Source organism: Dreissena polymorpha, chromosome 2, assembly GCF_020536995.1.
Source record: "Dreissena polymorpha isolate Duluth1 chromosome 2, UMN_Dpol_1.0, whole genome shotgun sequence".
Classification (NCBI taxonomy): Eukaryota; Metazoa; Mollusca; class Bivalvia; order Myida; family Dreissenidae; genus Dreissena; species Dreissena polymorpha.
The window spans coordinates 30,911,071-30,932,097 of record NC_068356.1 but is presented as its reverse complement, the minus strand read 5'-3'; the positions used below and the strand labels follow the sequence as shown (position 1 = coordinate 30,932,097).

General features: G+C 35.9%; 1 protein-coding gene across 2 annotated transcripts in view; it reads right to left on the bottom strand.

Moving 5' to 3' along the window:
* The window catches only part of LOC127866459 (DNA polymerase delta subunit 2-like), a 43,376-nt gene that overhangs the window by 17,448 nt on the left and 4,901 nt on the right, over nucleotides 1-21,027 (bottom strand). For both annotated transcript variants that reach the window (XM_052406976.1, XM_052406977.1), the window contains exons 2-4: nucleotides 19,215-19,336; nucleotides 18,768-18,891; nucleotides 15,058-15,178 (exon numbers count right to left, since the gene is read on the bottom strand). In XM_052406976.1, the coding sequence (XP_052262936.1) occupies nucleotides 15,058-15,178; nucleotides 18,768-18,891; nucleotides 19,215-19,336 (367 nt within the window). The remainder of the gene's footprint in view (nucleotides 1-15,057; nucleotides 15,179-18,767; nucleotides 18,892-19,214; nucleotides 19,337-21,027) is intronic.

The window sequence follows — 21,027 nt, the reverse complement described above, 5'->3', positions numbered from 1 at the left end:
GAAGATCGGAAAATAAATGTGGCCTCTATTTATTTTTTTTTGTGCGTATGGAAAGGCCTTATCCATATTCACATGCATACCAAAAATGAAGGTTATATCTCAAGGGACATAGAAGTAATGAGCATTTTTCAAAACCTAAACGCAGATTTCGAAACCTAAACGCGGACCCTAATTTCAACGTCAAGGTCACTAGGGTCAAAATTTGTGTGCATATGGAAAGGCCTTGTCCATACACACGTTCATACCAAATATGAAGGTTACATCTCAAGGGACATAGAAGTTATGAGCCATATAAGGAAAAATGCCCCGCCCCTTGGCAGCCATGTTTTTCAAGCAAATGTAACCATTTTCGAACTCATCCAAGATATCATTGAGAACAAGAGGCCCAAAGTCGCTCACCTGAGATAACAAGATATTATTGGGACAAATCTTCTGACCAAATTTCATGAAGATTAGAAAGTAAATGTGGCCTCTAGAGTGTTAACAAGGTTTTACTATAGCTATATAAGGAAAAATGCCCCGCCTCCTGGTGGCAATACTTTTCAACCAACCGGCATCATTTTCGAACTTGTCCAAGATATTATAGGGATGAATCTTCTGACCAAATTTCATGAAGATCAGACAATAAATGTTGCCTCTAGAGTGTTAACAAGATTTTACTGTAGCCATATAAGGAAAAATGCCCCGCCCCCTTGGCAGCCATGTGTTTCAAGCAAATGTACCCAATTTCAAACTCATCCAAGATATTATTGAGACCAACCTTCTGACTAAATTTCATGAAGATTGGACAATAAATGTGGCGTCTAGAGAGTTAACAAGGCAAATTTTGACACCGCACAACGCACGACGGACAACGGACGACACACGACTGACAAAAGGCGATCACAAAAGCGATCTGAAAAGCAAAGAACCCATAACCCTTCCATTATGAACATGACATTAGAAGGTGAACGTTACAATATGAGTCTGATGACATTTAATTGTATCTTACTTAATGGTTGTGCAAAATATTACATCCCCACCATCATTCTAATAATTGTTTTCAGTTCTTATTACTGATTTAATTTTTTGAATGTAACAAATATTTCAAATTTCTAAACTAAAGTATACCTTACTATGGTATTCAATTCACTATAATAATCCTTTGAATGTTACATCGCAGATTCTTATAGTATTTTTTATGACAACAGGTTGTGCACCTATAGAAGCCCAAACTGACACCATACTAGCAATTGCAAAATTAAGTCACAGGGTTGATACTGTGAAGAATGGGTAAGTTAATTTCATTCCTAGACAAACAATGAGAATGACACTAAAATCAGTAATATAAATAAATTCATCTTGCACTACTAAATGCACATAACACACCAATAATTATAATGTTTGTAATCAATCCATACCGTAATAAATTCAATAAATTTGCTGGTTCCGTATTTAACTTTGTAATAAAAAAGCCCCTTTTTATCTATTGCAGGGACATGATAAGACAGAAGAGACAAGATGAAGATTGTCCATTGTGTGATACCAATACAAAAGGATGAACCTGAACGAGACAATATGTGAATATTTCATTAGAAAATATACAGTCAATTTTATATTAAATATTATAGGTTTTGTTGTTCTTTGTGTCTGTCCATCGTTGTGCTCTAATGAATTATAAAATATTAAGAGGAATAAAAGATGTGTATCAATTTTGTTCTCTTGGGTGATATTTTTTCAAACAATTTAACGATTCCCCAGCCTACATCTATATTGTTTAGTTTTTACATCTTTAAGGTCTACGCTTAATTTCCCCAAAATTTTATGTCACACATTAACTACTGAAACAAATCCAATAATATGCTTATTGTTGAAAATAGTTCATAAAACCAAAAAAATTGCTTGTAAGCCTGGGTCTGTTATAAGTTACACAAGTTAAAGATGCTGATTTATTACATGAGAATTTTATCACGTAATTTTAATCTTGTTCTTCAATAACATTTTCTTGTTTTGTTAACTTACAAAACATCATTAAAGATCAGAAAGTAAATAATCACTTATACTAGAAATATTTTATTTTCCAGTTATAAGCAAGGCGTAGTGTTTTTGTGTGTCATGCTCATGAATAACCATGATTAATACAATAATTACAACATAGACTTTTCCTACAGCACCATTCAATTCATTCAAAAACAAGTAAGGACCAAACCCAAACATAACAAGGGCTGTTTGTAAAACATACATGCCCCCCATATGGGCTGTCAGTTGTAGTGGCAGCCATTGTGTGAATACGTTTTTTGTCTCTGTGACCTTGAACTTTGACCTAGTGACCTGAAAATCAATAGGGGTCATATGCGAGTCATGATCAATGTACCTATGAAGTTTAATGATCCTAGGTTTAAGCGTTCTTGAGTTATCATCCTGAAACCATTTTACTGTGTCGAGTCACCATGACCTTGACCTTTGACCTGAAAATCAATAGGGGTCATCTGCGAGTCATGATCAATGTACCAATGAAGTTTCATGATCCTAGGCGTAAGCGTTCTTAAGTTATCATCCGGAAACCATTTTTCTGTGTTGAGTCACCATTGATATAGCAGTAAGCTGCATCGATATGTTAGGAATAAGCTCCTACGATATGTAAGTAGTAAGGTCCATCGATATGTTAGGAGTAAGCTCCATGGATATGTTAGCAGTAAGCTCCATCGATATGTTAGGACTAAGCTCCTACGATATGTAAGTAGTAAGGTCCATCGATATGTTAGAAGTAAGCTCCATGGATATGTTAGCAGTAAGCTCCACCTTTAGGAGTAAGCTCCATGGATATGTTAGCAGTAAGCTTCATCAATATGTTAGGAGTAAGCTCCATCGATATGTTAGGAGTAAGCTCTGTCGATATGTTAGGAGTAAGCTCCATCAATATGTTAGCAGTAAGCTCCATCGATATGTTAGAAGTAAGGTCCACCTTTAGGAGTAAGCTCCATGGATATGTTAGGAGTAAGCTCCATGGATATGTTAGGAGTAAGCTCCATCGATATGTTAGGAGTAAGCTCTGTCGATATGTTAGGAGTAAGCTCCATGGATATGTTAGGAGTAAGCTCCATTGATATGTTAGCAGTAAGCTCCATCGATATGTTAGCAGTAAGGTCCACCTTTAGGAGGAAGCTCCATCGATATGTTAGGAGTAAGCTCCATGGATATGTTAGCAGTAAGCTCTGTCGATATGTTAGGAGTAAGCTCCATCGATATGTTAGGAGTAAGCTCCTACGATACGTTAGCAGTAAGTTCCTTGGATATGTTAGGAGTAAGCTCCTTGGATATGTTAGGAGTAAGCTCCTTGGATATGTTAGGAGTAAGCTCCTTCGATACGTTAGCAGTAAGCTCCTTCGATACGTTAGCAGTAAGCTCCTTGGATATGTTAGGAGTAAGCTCCTTGGATATGTTAGGAGTAAGCTCCATCGATATGTTAAGGGGAAGCTCCATCGATATGTGAGGAGTAAGCTCCATCGATATGTTAGGAGTAAGCTCCTTGGATATGTTAGGAGTAAGGTCCATCGATATGTTAGGAGTAAGCTCCATCGATATGTTAGGAGTAAGCTCCATCGATATGTAAGGAGTAAGCTCCATCGATATGTTAGCAGTAAGCTCCATCGATATGTTAGCAGTAAGGTCCACCTTTAGGAGTAAGCTCCTTGGATATGTTTGCAGTGAGATCCTTCGATACGTTAGGAGTAAGGTCCATCGATATGTTAGGAGTAAGCTCCATCGATATGTAAGGAGTAAGGTCCATCGATATGTTAGCAGTAAGGTCCTTGGATATGTTAGGAGTAAGCTCCATCGATATGTTAGCAGTAAGGTCCATCGATATGTTAGCAGTAAGGTCCATCGATATGTTAGCAGTAAGGTCCATCGATATGTTAGGAGTAAGGTCCATCGATATGTTAGGAGTAAGCTCCATCGATATGTAAGGAGTAAGGTCCATCGATATGTTAGCAGTAAGGTCCATCGATACGTTAGGAGTAAGGTCCATCGATATGTTAGCAGTAAGGTCCATCGATATGTTAGGAGTAAGCTCCTTCGATATGGTAGGAGTAAACCCCATGGATATGTTAGGAGTAAGCTCCTTCAATATGTAAGGAGTAAGCTCCTTCGATATGTTAGGAGTAAGGTCCATCGATATGTTAGCAGTAAGCTCCATCGATATGTTAGGAGTAAGCTCATTGGATATGTTTTCTGGACTTAAAAATCATGTTCTGACAGATGATACAAGCTTATCAAATTTTGGGGTTTGATTAAGCAATGGAATACAGATTTATATTTAGCCCATCTGGGCATCCATAGTATTGCCCTCTTAATGAAAGCACCTAACTTGGTATCATTAAATGCAATTAACCTGCTACAGAATACCAATGATTTATCAATAATCGGAAATGATATGTAAATTCCTGGCCATTTTTTTACCATACCTATCTTTTGAGCTGGTATATAAACATCTGTATAGATCAATAAGACATCATACAAATCTTGCTTCTTCAAAAGTCAACAGTTCAAGAATGCCAAGCGTTGTAATCACCGTCTGTTTTTTGGTGTTGTCTCTGGGATTAATCCGTAATTCAGGTATGTTACGCTTAAATAAGAAGTAATTGTTAAATCTAAGATGTGAATTTACAATCTGTTTGTCATCTGCATTGATGTATTGTTGAAAGCTACTAGTTCATCAAACATTTCCCATTAATATTGATGCCAATTAATGTTAACATAACAAAGATTTTTTTATGATACAGCCATTTTCTCTTTTTCTTTTGTTACCATAAAGCAGGATTTAAATATAAACAAGACCATAAAAGGTTAAGTTTAAACAGATTTTATTGTATATACATCTACATGTATGCTCCAGTAAAATATATTAGAAAACTACAAATTACTTCTGAAAGTTTATAAACAAGCAAACTGAATAGCAAACAACGCATTACTGATCCATTATGAACATGACATAGCAAGGTGAACATTATGATACGAGTCTGATGACATTTAATTGTATCTTACTTAATGGTTGTGCAAAATATTACATCCCCACCATCATTCTTATAATTGTTTTCAGTTTTTATTACTGATTTAATTTTTTGAATGTAACAAATATTTCAAATTTCTAAACTAAAGTATACCTTACTATGGTATTCAATTCACTATAATAATCCTTTGAATGTTACATCGCAGATTCTTATAGTATTTTTTATGACAATAGGTTGTGCACCTATAGAAGCCCAAGCTGACACCATACTAGCAATTCCAAAATTAAGTGACGGGGTTGATACTGTGAAGAATGGGTAAGTTAATTTCATTCCTATACATACAACCCGACTGACACTAAAATAAGTAATATAAATAAATACACCTTGTAATACTAAATGCAAATAACACACCAATAACAATTATGTTTGTAATAAATCCATACCTTAAAAGATTCAATAAACATGCTGGTTCTGTATTTATCTTTGTAATAAAAGTTCTGCTTTTTGTCTATTGCAGGGACATTATTAGACAGAAGAGACAAAATTGTCCAACGTGTGGTACTTGTCCAACGTGTGGTACCAATACAAAAAATGAGAAAATTTAATATAACAATGAAATGAAATAAATGTAAATATCTTGTATGAAAAAATGACGTCAATTTTCAATTAAATATTACAAGGTTTTTTTGTTGTTGTTGTCGGTCCATACGTTTTTTGCTTTAATTAATTATGACAACATTAGGAGGAATAAAATTGTGTATCAATTTCTTTCTCTTGGGTGATATTTTTTTAACAATTTAGCGATTCCTCAGCCTACATCCACTTTGTTTAGTTTTAACATGTTTAAGATCTACGCTTAATTTCCCAAAAAGTTTACGTCACACATTAAGTACTGAAATAAATCCAATCATATTTTAATTGTTAAAAATAATTCATACAACCAAAGAAATTGCTTTTAAGCCTGGGTCTGATATAAGTGACACAATTTAAAGATGCTGATTTATTACATGAGAATTTTATCACGTAATAGAAATCTTGTTCTTTATCATTACATTTTCTTGTTTTGTTTATATACAGAACATCAAAAACAATCAGACAAAATATAATCACATAATTATACTAGAAATATTTTATTTTTCAGTAATAAGCAAGGAATAGTGTTTTGTGTATTTAGCTCATGTATAACCATGATTAGTACAATAATTACAACATTGATTTTTCCTATGGAACCATTCAATTCATTCAACAACAAGTACTGACCTAACCCAAACATAATTAATGTGGCAAGATGTTACCTTAACAAATGTAATCTATGATGTGATTACACTGATAATATGTCTTTCATAAGACCCTTTGTGGTACAGAGCATCAAATATGAACACATCTTGACATTCCCAGTTTGCATTATTCTTTATTATAAAGAACCAGTGTTTGTAAGCATATTAATTTCACACCTTTTCACACTTAAAAAGACCAACTTCTGATATCAAAACATGGTATTTTAGTATGTGTACATTTGTAATAAACTGCTTAATTAAGTTATTAAGTCATGCAATTGCCATTTACATATTGTAATGAAACCGCCAACTGTGTTGAAAGCTGATGGCAAGATACATGAAAGTTTCTGAAGAAAATGTTCAAAGAACAGTTAACCAACTGAAAATGTAAATGGGTATCAGAATAAATAGTTTTGCGAAAATAATGAATACAATTTAATGAAACCAAAGGTCATGAAATATTGCAAGGTTCAATTGAATAAATAAAAAGAATAGTTTGGTCCACAAAATTAATACTTGTATGTTTATGCTTTTAAAATGGCTATACACGTCTGGGGGGAATGTTTACAATGTAATTATTTTAGTGCTAACAGATTTTACGTTAAATGTTATCATTATAGAAATGTGAAAAGTTTGTTGTTAAGATAAAAAAAAAAAGTGTAAATAGAAACAACAACAATAAACACACAAGGAATTCATTTATTTTGAAACCTACAGTAACAAAGACATGCGGTAATACAGTACAGTCTATGCGTTTTCCCCCAAAAACATGCTCCCTCCGCGGGGCATTTGTCTGCTAGAGAGTGATTCCGCAGCGGGGGAGGCGAGGTGTAATCGCTAAAACGCTCGGCATTCCGCCGAGTTAGCAAATACCCGCAGCGTTTATTACTTAGTCTCGATAACGCTCAAAATCAATGAAAATTTTGTAAAGTATTTCCTCAAATAAAGTTTACACCTAAACAATCAGTGTTCCTTATAGCAATAGCCACAATTTCAATGCTAGATGTGGTATGCTTACATAGATTTTTGTAGATACAAAATGCTCGTTTTTATTTATTTGTGACCACAATAAATTCCATGCTAATTTCCTGCGAATATATCTATTTATACGACACACAAACACTAAAATGGTACTATGTTAAAACCATAATAAAAACGAGCATTTTGTATCCAACATCTATTTAACCAGACCACATCTGGTGTTGAAATTTCGGCAATTGCCATAACGAACAATCATTTTTAATTGTTAAGCTTTATTTTACGAGATTGTGTACAAAATTTTGTTGATTTTGAGTGGTAATGTTACTTTAAGCCTAGTTAGTGTATTGTATTTAGTTATTACTTTCGCTTTCCAAACAATACGGCTTAGACACTCTACTTTCAGAACGCTCTCGAAACATCCTCCTTTAAAGTCGCTGGTTTATAAGTAGTAGACCGCCGCATCGAATCGAGCTGCAGTGGTAAATGAAATACAAATAGTGTAGAAAATTCATTGACAGTGCCTTGAAAAAGCTACCTCGTTTATGAACATTTTTATTTATTATTCTTGGAAGTATTATTTTTAAATAAAATTTAGTAAGCGAGTGAAAAACAATACCGGCTTTCATATCGATATATTTTATTTGTTAAACATTGAATAAAATTGTGAAAGTGTTGAATAGTGTAATACAACAAAAATGATGCATTTTAAAAAGTGTACACCAATTTATCATGCATTAAATATACAATACTCGTTTCAATTTAAAGATTTTGAAAGAGTATTCAAGGGTTGTTCATGAAATGCACACACGATCCATCCTTGAAGCGCATTAACTTTCATGCGACTATTTTTTTCGCTCCTCCTCGTTGAACGGTTTTAAAGTGTGGGCATTTTAAAATTTATTCTAATATGTTTGTGTTTCGAACATGATGAATAAGGGTTTCCAAATAAATCCGCTACATGTTGAATTGAGTTAAGATTTGCAAATCAACATTATCTGAATGATTTCATCTTCCCCAAAAAATGCGTCGAGACTGTTGTAAAACTCCTCTTGCTGAAAGCATTCGGGCACTTTATATAATTTATTTACATACTCATCACATGTAAAAACAAGAGCACCGCCTTGCGGGTGCAGACCGCTCATCTATTTTCTTTTTAAAGGTGAAGGGACTCTCATTTTCAATCACAAAGGAGGGAGGGGTGGAGTGAAGAGGGGTGTATAGTGTGGGGGCGTGGACATTTATTACATTTTCTTCCAAAAATGCGGAAAAAAAACGCAACAAATTTTATTTTTTTTAATCGGGGTTTAGGGGTGTGGGGGCGGGTTGTATAGTGTGAGGGTGTGGTGGTCATTTGTGAGATGATCTTAACAATAAAAAATAAAAAAAAAATAAAAAAAATTAGGGGGGGGGGGGGATATTCTTGGGTGCGATGGTTGGACTGTAGTTCAAACATAAAATAATAAAAATAAATATTTGTGTTTTTTAACCGTTTCAAAAAAAAGAAATTGGGGGGTGGGGTGGGGTGGGGGGGTATAGTATAGTGTGAGGGTGTGGTGGTCATTTGTGAGATGATCTTAAATAAACAAAAACAAAAATTAGGGGGGGGGGGGGGATATTCAGGGGGGGGGGTGGGGGAGGGGGCAGGAGGGGGGGGGGGTATTATTGGGTGCGAAGGTTGGGAGGTATTTCAAACATAAAATAATAAAAATAAATATTTGTGTTTTTTAACCGTTTAAAAAAAAACAATTTGGGGGGGTGGGGGGGGTGGGGGGGGGGGGGTATAGTATAGTGTGAGGGTGTGGTGGTCATTTGTGAGATGATCTTAAAAAACAAAAACAAAAACAAAATTAGGGGGGGGGGGGAATTCGGGGGTGGGGGGAAGGGGTTGGGTGGGGGGGTATTCTTGGGTCCAATGGTTGGACGGTATTTCAAACATAAAATAATAAAAATAAATATATGTGTTTTTTAACCGTTTAAAAAAAAAACAATTTGGGGGGGTGGGGTGGGGGGGGTATAGTATAGTGTGAGGGTGTGGTGGTCATTTGTGAGATGATCTTTTAAAAAAAAAAAAATTAGGGGGGGATTCGGGGGGGGGGGGGGGGATTTGGGGGTGGGGAGGGCACGGGGGATGGTTTGGGTGGAGTCTATTGTGGTATGTCAGGTAAGAGTAGTTTTGTCGAAGTTTCAATCAAATCTAATCATAAATAAAGAAGTTATGGCATTTTTAGCAAAATTTTATAATTTTACCTTGAGAGTCAAGGTCATTCAAAGGTCAAGGTAAAATTCAACTTGCCAGGTACAGTAACCTCACGATAGCATGAAAGTATTTGAAGTTTGAAAGCAATAGCCTTGATACTTTAGAAGTAAAGTGGATCGAAACACAAAATTTAACCATATATTCAAAGTTACTAAGTCAAAAAAGGGCCATAATTCTGTAAAAGTGACAACCAGAGTTATGCAACTTGTCCTTTGACTGTACCCTTATGATAGTTTGCGAGTGTTCCAAGTATGAAAGCAATATCTATGATACTTTAGGGGTAAAGTGGACCAAAACACAAAACTTAACCAAATTTTCAATTTTCTATGTATAAAGGGCCCATAATTCCATCCAAATGCCAGTCAGAGTTACATAACTTTGCCTGCACAGTCCCCTTATGATAGTTAATAAGTGTTGCAAGTATGAAAGCAATAGCTTTGATACTGTAGGAATAAAGTGGACCTAAACACAAAACTTAACCAAATTTTCAATTTTCTAAGTATAAAAAGGGCACATAATTCTGTCAAAATGCCAGTCAGAGTTACATAACTTTGCCTGCACAGTCCCCTTATGATAGTTAGGAAATGTTGCAAGTATGAAAGCAATAGCTTTGATACTTAAGGAATAAAATGGACCTAAACACAAAACTTAACCAAAATTTTCAATTTTCTAAGTATAAAAAGGGCACATATTTGTGTCAAAATGCACGCCAGAGTTATCTAACTTTGCCTGCCCAGTCCCCTAATGATAGTAAGTAAGTGTACCAAGTTTGAATGCAATAGCATTGATACTTTCTGAGAAAAGTGAACCTAAACGCGAAACTTAACCGGACGCTGACGCCGACGCCAAGGTGATGACAATAGCTCATAATTTTTTTTTCAAAAAATAGATGAGCTAAAAATGGTAAATTGGGTTTTCAGGCATCATTACTGATGTTTGAAGTACCGCCCTGCAATCATATTACGTGAAAACGTGTGTTATGCAGCTGTATATATTGTGGAAACCTACTGTACTCAATATAATTAACAAATAAATCGATGCCCAAAACTATACAACCGTCAAAAGTTAAAACGATTTTGTTACGAATTGTATTTGCTGATGTCAAATAATATTACCTCACATATGTAATATTTTAAACAATATTTACATTGTGTCAATCTTCATGTAGTGAAAGCATCAAAATGTTCCTACATATTGTTAATCAAATCATTGCACTTGTTATATACAACTCTTTTATGCACTTGAGTATCGCTCGTGTTATTTATTGTTATACTACACGTACTTTTGATCCCAAAATATGAAAGGGAAATGAAATTTGTTCTTAAATCAACCACAAAACCCCTATCAAATTCACCTCTTTTTTTCTTAACCGTCTAACATGATTACTCTTTAACACTAACGTACGAACTTCTTTATATGAGAAGTATGCATTCCAAGTTAAACAAAAAAACATACTAAAATGACAATGCTGCCAGAAGCTGCTCATCTCATGATGCTTTATATAGAATTTGTACATAACATGTCTTCATTTTCGTCGTCTTCGTCAATAGACCAGATATGGAATTCTTTTTATCTCCATTTTGGCTTTAAAAAAATCGCATGAGCGTTATACATATGGGGGCGCGTTATACGTGGTAACTTACAGTAATGCAATAAGGTACGCAAAAAGTGTGTTTTGAAATTGCAGAACTATGTTAATCCTTACATATACATGCATGAATGGCCTGAAAATTTATATTGCGTGTCTGATATATCGGTATTGCTATCTTTGGACCCTGCGAACCGCATTATAATGGAGTTGCATTGTTATGAAGTTCACATGCACAAAATGGCAAATTTTCACACCATTTGTATACACTGCGACTATGAGCAGATGAAGGTTCAGCAGTTTTAAGGGTAATTATATTCTATTAATACAATGCAAAATATTGGTATTAACCAATGAAAGACGATTATCAACAAGCAAATTCGTTGAATTGATATCCCCCGCCAATATGCTTCTGGACACAAAGTGTTATATTTGACACTGAAAAAAGCATTTTTTCAAGATACAAAGGGCCATTACTCCGTTATTAACAGATGGTGTACAATGCCATTTGGCGTGCATCATCCTCTTATCCATATATATACTCATACCAAGTTTCAATGATATCCGCCAAAGCACTTCCCAAGATATGGCTCCGGACACAAAAGTGCCGGACGGACGGAAAGACGGACGGAAGGACGGACGGAAGGACGGAAGGACGGACGGAAGGACGGACAACGCCAAAACAATATCCCTCCGCCTTTGGCAGGGGATAACAAGGTTAAGGAAAGCTGAGTTAAACACTGACCATTTGGTCAACATTGACAGTTTTTAAGTTTGATATTTGTCATTGTAAATGACTGATCACAGTAATTGCTTACAGGTGTTAATTATGTTTAGTGAAGGCAGAATTGCTATTGTAAAATCCTTGCACATTAATGATCCACCAAGCTATGTCGCGTTACTGTACCACACAATAACTTTTCACAGCATGATACGGGCACATATTTGTGTGTTTTCAATGGTAAAATTTGATGAGGTGCTTGAGAACATCGCTTGTACAATAAGACAGCCTTAGCTCCTGGCTTAAAGCAAGATTTGAAAAAGGTAAGGCATATTGCACTTGCTCACACAAAAATATCCACATATCAATGAACAACACTATAAATGAGCACTAGTAGCACTATCAGTATGTTAACATCTGGACAATAACATACACAGTAAACCATACCAATTAAAATGTCTAAACTACAGTTATGTAGTTGCAGTGTAAATCAGTGTCTGATATAAGAAACAACAATCCAGTAAAAAAAACTATTCCCATAACCAGGTTGATAAAAATCCTGCCTGTAAATAAATGAAGATTGTCTCATAATTGAACAGCTAGTAGTAAAATAATTTTATAATGACAAAGACGAAATCTGCTCTTAGAATAAAATCACACCATTTTTCATTCAGTTGTTTATAAAGAAATCTACTTTTTAAGTGAACAGATTTTAAAACACACATGTTCTATAAGTCAATCAATAATTAATTAGTATACATGGACATAACAACAAAAAAAGCAATTTAAATTTGCAATGACCAAATACTGGCAAGATTAAGATCCCCGCAGTAAGCTGAATCATGTGCAATAGTCCTCATAGTACCGGCAATTTTGATTGGTTTCTATGGTTTGTTAATTGGCACATATGCTTGTTCTACATGTATAAAAAGTTTCTGAAAGAAATATAGAAATATGAAACTTTTGTTAATGTTTTTCTTAATCTTTCTTTTTCCACAAATAAACGACTTACAACACATTTGCTAAGCCAACTAATACATGCTGAACACATACACATACAAACACATATTATGTACTTTAAATAATCATGACATCAATCTAGCGTATACACGACCTACTTTCCCATGTAAACAGTAAAGCATGTGAATGATCATTGTATTAGTCATTAACAAACAAATTTAAATTTAAATGTAAATAAATTAAAAAACATTAATTGTCAAGCGCTTCTTGAAGAGTTTTTCAAGTGGACTCGTTTAACGAACATGAGAGGGTCAAGTACAATGAGAATAAGGGATAAAATGCAAGTGCAAGGGAGACTGCCAACTGTGTTGATCTTGTTTATTGGTTCAATAACAATTGCGAAACTACCTAACCTGAATCGCTCACCTGACTAACCAAATACAATCCCAACCCAGATTTCATCAAGATAAACATTCTGACCAAATTTCATAAAGATTAAATGAAAACTGTGACCTCTTCTGTCTACACAAGGTTTTTCTATTATTTGACCTAGTTTTTGACCTAGTGACCTAGTTTTTGACCCCAGATGACCCAAATACAATCCCAATCCAGATTTCATCAAGATAAACATTCTGACCAAATTTTATAAAGATTGGATGAAAACTGCGACCTCTATTGTCTACACAAGGTTTTTCTATTATTTGACCTATTATGTGACCTAGTTTTTGACCTAGTGACCTTGTTTTTGACCCCAGATGACCCAAATACAATCCCAACCCAGATTTCATCAAGATTAACATTCTGACCAAATTTCATAAAGATTGGATGAAAACTGTGACCTCTACTGTCTACACAAACAAATTGTTGACGGACGGACGCACACACACACATACGGATGCTGGACATCACACAGTCACATTAGCTGACCATGTCACTTCGTGACAGGTGAGCTAAAAACGGTTATAAAGACTAGCTTACATATAATATCAGGAATATTTTAAATCTATAAATATCTGTAGCAAGGTTAAGGTATTAATTCAATTACCATGGAACAGGTAATTTCAGTTAGAGGCTCACAAAAAACTTCAACAAGAGCACCGCCTTGCGGGTGCAGACCGCTCATCTATTTTTCTTTCGAAAGGTGAAGGGAATCTCAATACTTCAATCAAAAAAGATGGATGGATGGGGTGGAGAGGGGTGTATAGTGTGGGGTGTGGTCATTTATTACATTATCTTCCAAAAATAAGAAATTAAAATGCAAAAACAAAATAAAAAAAAAATTTTTTTTGGGGGGGGGGGGGGGGGGGGGAGATTCTTGGGTGGGATAGTTGGACGGTCTTTAAAAAATAAAATAATAAAAAAAATTAATATTTTTGTTTTTTAACCATGTTTCCAAAAAAAAATAATTGGGGGGGGGGGGGGGGGGTCGGGGGTATAGTGTGAGGGTGTGGTCATTTATAAGATGATCTTTAAAAAAAAAATGAAAAATAAAAATTGGGTTTTTTTGTTGGAGGGGGGGATTCGGGAGTGGGGGGGCATGGGGGATGGTTTGGGTGGAGTCTATTGTAGTATGTCATGTAAAAGATGTTTTGTCAAAGTATCAATCAAATCTGATAAAAAATAACGAAGTCATGGCATTTTTTGCAAAATTTAATAATTTGACCTTGAGAGTCAAGGTCATTCAAAGGTCAAGGTAAAATTCAACTTGGCAGGTATAGTACCCTCATGATAGTATGAAAGTATTTGAAGTTTGAAAGCAATAGCCTTGATACTTAAGAAGTGGATGTAAACACAAAATTTAACCATATATTCAAAGTAACTAAGTCAAAAAAGGGCCATAATTCTGTCAAAATGACAACCAGATTTATGCATCTTGTTCTGTACAGTCCCCTTATGATAGCTTGTGAGTGTTCTAAGTCTGAAAGCAATAGCTGTGATACTTTAGGAGTAAAGCGGCCCAAAACACAAAACTTAAACAAAATTTTAAATTTTCTAAGTATAAAAAGGGCACATAATTTTGTCAAAATGCATGCCAGAGTTATCTCACTTTGCCTGACCAGTCCCCTCATGATATTAAGTAAGTGTACCAAGTTTGAATGCAATAGCTTTGATACTTTAAGAGAAAAGTGGACCTAAACACAAAACTTAACCGGACGCCGACGCCAAGGTGATGACAATAGCTCTTTTTTTTTTTAAATAGATGAGCTAAAAATGACACTTGAACTGAAACTGAAGCTAACTGTGGAACATGCACCACTAGTTATTAGGAAAGCTAACCTTACCTGTCTTGTTCCAAACTGGGGAGGGGGTCCTGTGCTGGCAACTGCTGGAAACAGTAATCCTTCACATGGAACTTGCCCTTGTCATCCTCTGGTTCCACCCCATGTACAGCAACTATCACACCTGCAGTGGGGGAAAGAGACAATTATCACATCTGCAGTGCGGGCAAGAGACAATTATCACATCTGCAGTGCAGGCAAGAGACAACTATCACACCAACAATGGGGGCAAGAGACAACTATCACACCAACAGTGGGGGCAAGAGACAACTATCAAACCTGCGGTGGGGGCAAGAGACAACTATCACGCCTGCAGTGGGTGCAAGAGACAACTATCACACCTGCAGTGGGGGCAAGAGACAACTATCACAATAACAGTGGGGGCAAGAGACAACTATCAAACCAGCAGTGGGGGCAAGAGATAACTATCTCACCTGCAGTGGGTGCAAGAGACAACTACTGTAAAACCATTAAATTTAGTGTGGTACGAATTTTCTTGGAATTCGTTGGTCCACTGAACTACGAATTCAAGTACCAACGATTATTTATACATTTTTAATCCGAAATCTGTCATTTCCGAATGTCATTTCCGACATTTTCTTGTGTTGTCAGTTATCCGAGATATTTGTTTTTGTAATAGTTACTTCACTTCAGTAGGTCACATTACACTATATATATCAGTTTTTCTTTTTTTATTCATCATCGTTAATGTACGTTTTATTAAACATGGTAAATAAATATAATAAATAGCATTACCAATTGTGGAGAAAAACACATTTCTTTTACGTGACGTCGTAAAATTAACAGTTTGCAGATTTATCATATATGTCAATATGCGCAAATTAAATTTAAAAGAGACAACGGTTTTCACACATGTATTTTGGGGACCTTATTACTAAAGTGTTTCTACTATGGGACCATTTGCGCTGAGAAGTGCAGATATTGCCAAAACAACATCGATGGCAATTAGCGAGCAGGGACCCACAAGTGCGCCGCTTTATCGCTCTTATCGACAATTATCGGCCACACTTTCATGCTTCAGTGCACATTCACCTCAAGTCTTGCGGTCAACACAGATTAGCAGATTATGCTTCGTTATTACTCTGGTTGTTTTAATAAATGTTTAATTATTATGACTGTCAGTCTTCCCCGAAAATTTGAAATCCACGAAATTACGTGTCAACGAATTAGTTGTTTTTCATTAAACCACGAAATTTCATACCGACGAATTTCTATACATTTACAGTATCACACCTGCAGTGGGGGCAAGTGGCAACTATAACACCTGCAGTGGGGGCAAGAGACAACTATAACACCTGCAGTGGGGGCAAGAGACAACTATCACACCAAGAGCTCATTATGTGAAGAAGATTTAATTACACTACAGGGCCTGATTTCCCAACTTGAGACTGAGGATTGGGCTCAGGTGCTAGGTTTAAGGAACAAGGGCTGTTTGTAAAATATGCATGCCCCCCATATGGGCTGTCCGTTGTAGTGGCAGCCATTGTAAGAATACTATTTTTGTCACTGTGACCTTGGCCTTTGACCTAGTGACCTGAAAATCAATAGGGGTCATCTGCGAGTCACGATCAATGTACCTATGAAGTGTCATGATCCTAGGATAAAGCATTCTTGAGTTATAATCCGAAAATCATTTTACTATTTCGGGTCACCGTGACCTTTGACCTTGTGACCTCAAAATCAATAGGGGTCATCTGCAAGTCATGATCAATCTACCTATGAAGTTTCATGATCCTAGGCGTATGCGTTCTTGAGTTATCATCCGGAAACCATTTTACTATTTCGGGTCACCGTAACCTTGACCTTTGACCTAGTGACCTCAAAATCAATAGGGGTCATCTGCGAGTCATGATAAATCTACCCATGAAGTTTCATGATCCTAGGCGTATGCGTTCTTGAGTTATCATCCGGAAACCATTTTACTGTTTCGGGTCACCGTGACTTTGACCTTTGACCTAGTGACCTCAAAATCAATAGGGGTCATCTGCAAGTCATGATCAATCTACCCATGAAGTTTCATGATCCTAGGCGTATGCGTTCTTGAGTTATCATCCGGAAACCATTTTACTATTTCGGGTCACCGTGACCTTGACCTTTGACCTAGTGACCTCAAAATCAATAGGGGTCATCTGCGAGTCATGGTCAATGTACCTATGAAGTTTCATGATCCTAGCCCCAAGCGTTCTTGAGTTATCATCTGACAACCACCTGGTGGACGGACCGACAGACCGACCAACAGACAGACCGACCGACAAGAGCAAAGCAATATACCCCCTCTTCTTCGAAGGGGGGCATAAATATAAAAGCAATATGTCAAAGGACATAGGAAATAATTGGGGTGGAACGCAAACTTTAACATAGATTTATCAATAATATGCATATTCTAAGTATAAAAGGGGCAATAATTCTGTCAAAATGCTTGATATAGTTGTCTGCTCTTGTTTATAGATTGGGGTCATGTTGGTTAAGAAGTATGCAAAATATAAAAGCAATATGTCAAAGGACATAGGTAATAATTGGGGTGGTACGCAAACTTTAACATCGATTTATCAATAATATGCATATTCTAAGTATAAAAGGGGAAATAATTCTGTCAAAATGCTTGATACAGTTGTCTGCTCTTGTTTATAGATTGGGGTCATGTTGGTAAAGAAGTATGCAAAATATAAAAGCAATATGTCAAAGGACATAGGAAATATTTGGGGTAGTACGCAAACTTTAAAATTTGCACGCTAACGCTAACGGGAACGCCGGGGTGAGTAGGATATCTCCACTATATATATTTCATATATAATAAACAAGCTAAAAATGTCCAAAAGCTAGAGTTATTTAATTTTGGGATGATAATGAAGTCAATACATGTATTTGACCCCTTGCTTCCATGTCAGCATTAAGAGTAACATTTACATTGGCTTAAGCTTGAAATACCTCATCAGTAATGCAAGGGAAAGTAATAAGCTATGTTTTGTATAGGAAAATGCACAGTTTGATGAGAGACAAACACAACTGCAAGAAACTGACTTTTGCAACATTAAACACCACCACATGAACCTCGCTCTGTGTAAAGGGGATTTAATGCATGTGTGTAAAGTGTTGCCCATAATCAGCCTGTGCGGTCTGCTCAGGCTTATCAGGGACAACACTTTCAGCTTTTATGATATTTTTTGTTTCAGGAAAGTCTATTCTTAGCAAAAACCATCTTAAGGCGGAAAGTGTCGTCCCTGCTAATCCGGAAAACCTTTATTATAGAGAAAATTTCTTTATCCACTTATGTCTCAACTCTCTATGCCTTTTACTTACTGTAAACAGAAGCTCCTCACATGGATTTTATCACTTTAAAAAATATAACTTCCCTTGTCAAAAATAGACATAATCATTATACCTGCCAAATAAAAAAAATTGCCTCCTTTTAAAGCTTACTACCTAAATTCATTAGATCAGTCCAAAAATCAAAGGACCAGAACGAATTTTACACTTAATCTGTAGGTCATGTAGGTATACTCACATACCAAAAATCAGCTCATTATTTGACAACGGTTAATAAAAAAAACTCCAAAAAAAAGAAATTCAGGAAAGTCTATTCTTAGCAAAAACCAACTTAGGACGTAAAGTGCTAATCGACAGCGACACGTTACATATGTACATTAAACCCCTTTTCCAAAGAGCTAGGCTTATATGTATTCTTCTATTACCAGTGACTGAAGTTTGGACCTGAAGTTCACCAACAAGAGTGATCCTCTGCAGTTCATCTTCCAAAATGAGTTTGTCTTCACTGCTAGTGTACTTTGACGTCAATGGTTGTGGTAAAAGACCATGCTGGAATGTCATTTAGTTCATTAATGCAAGTGAGCATTTTACAAATGAATACGTTGCACAACAGTAATTAAGTGTCCAATGTACTAATGTCACCTTCCTGCTCTTATTTTCACAGCTGTTATTTACTTTAACAATCTTTTAAATGTTTAACAGAATGCCTCTTACAATAACAATCAATATTATTTCTAGTTGTACATTTTTACTTATGACATCAAGAATAGCAATATATATATATATATCACCTGTCAAATTTATGAACATAAAATAGATCATAAATATACACAATGTTGTTATACTAAATGAATCTTAAAAGCATGCTTAACCTCATCACTTATTTCCCGTAATATACTTGGCTGCAACTCCATATGTTTAAACAAAGTCCCAATGACAACGCAGGTCTCATCACTGTTCAGCTCATGAAGCTTTCGTATCACAATATCAGACCCTGAAAAAAAAACATGGTTATTGTTTAATTTTAAGGCGCATTTTGACAGACAGGCACTACTTTAATGATGACCATATAGAACAAACTCAACTGGGGGTGACGATGATGTATTGCACGAATCCCAATTTCTTTACAATCTATTTGAGATCTTATTGTTATTATTATCCTTAAAATCAGTACCGTAGGTTTCCTCGTATAGCGCGCTCCCGTGTATAGCGCGCAGGCTGTTTTTTAAATGCAAAAATGGAGAAAAAAATATTTAAAGACAATAAAACCACCAAATCGGACCGAAAATGGCCGCCATTTTACTATTGCACAATCCAATAATCCGGGGCATTGGAAAGCTTAATTAAGCATTCAAAATAGCAAGTGTCATTATGATGAGGAGCATGGGTTGCATAGCACTATATTTTCTGACAATTTTGTAATTTTCTAGCAAAAGATTAACAGTCCACGAGCATTTCGTGAAAAACGTGAGAAAATAAGAATAAGTGTACATCGTGTGATTTTTCCTCGGGGAAAGCATGGGCATTACCAGTAAATTTGAATGTCGCATGGGAGACAGGGATACAGTTATTGAGGTACACCACTGTTGAACATTCAATATTTATACACACAAAATGCAATTGCATATCTTCACGTTCTCAAGTGTCAATTAGTGTCTCAAATGTCAATTAGCGTCTTAACAAGTCGTGGCACATATTACTCAATAACATCTGCCAATTTCAAGTGCAAAATGACCCCTTTCACACCTACCGTTACCCGCAAAAAAAACTCGTTCGCACCTACCCTTGCCTGCTCTCTGGAATGTCGACAACAATCCCCATCAGAATTCATCAATACAAAAGTGTAAAAACACAAACAAAGAAATGTCCGCAAGTTTATTCAAACAAATTTATTTTTGACCAAAACTTCTTCTACCGCGTTCATATCTACCAGTAGCGACTTCTTGTTGTTTCGACAATGGCCCCTCAGTCTGTACAATTATAGGGTGGTAGTTTTCTGGAAAAAACATGGCGGCCATTTTGATAATTAACGATTACACAACATATTTTTTACCAATGGAGCAGCCAGGATAGCGTTGTATCAATGTATAGCACGCAATCCAGCTTTTTAATTTGAATTTTGGAGGTAAAACACTGCGCCCTATACGTGGAAACCTACGGTAAACACTTCCTTAAACAAGAGCTGCGTTTGTGAAACTACTGCCCTTTGAAGCCCCACAAATGTTATTTAAGAGAAAACAAAGACCATAACTTTGCTAACAAGAAACCGTTGGAGATGGGTGATGCTCCCCAAAGTTTTTTTTTGTCAGAATATTGCACTACATATATTCAGATAAAAGGAAACGTCTTGAGGGCACAGTAGTTGGGGGGACAAGAATTTTTTTATAGAAAATGTCAAAGGGCCATAACTATGTGAAAAATCATCCGACCAGAACCCGCTGATAATATGCACATCTCCTTGGTAGTGAAGCTTACCATAAAGTTTCATTGAATTCCGGTCATTAGTTGCTGAGAAATAGCCCGGACAAGAATTGCACTATATGTACAGTTAATGGAAAATTTCAAAAATGTCAAAGGGCCATAACTCTGTGAAAAATCATCCGACCAAAACCCGCTGATAATATGCACATCTCCACTTGTTAGTGAAGCTTCCTATAAAGTTTCATTGAATTCCGGTCATTAGTT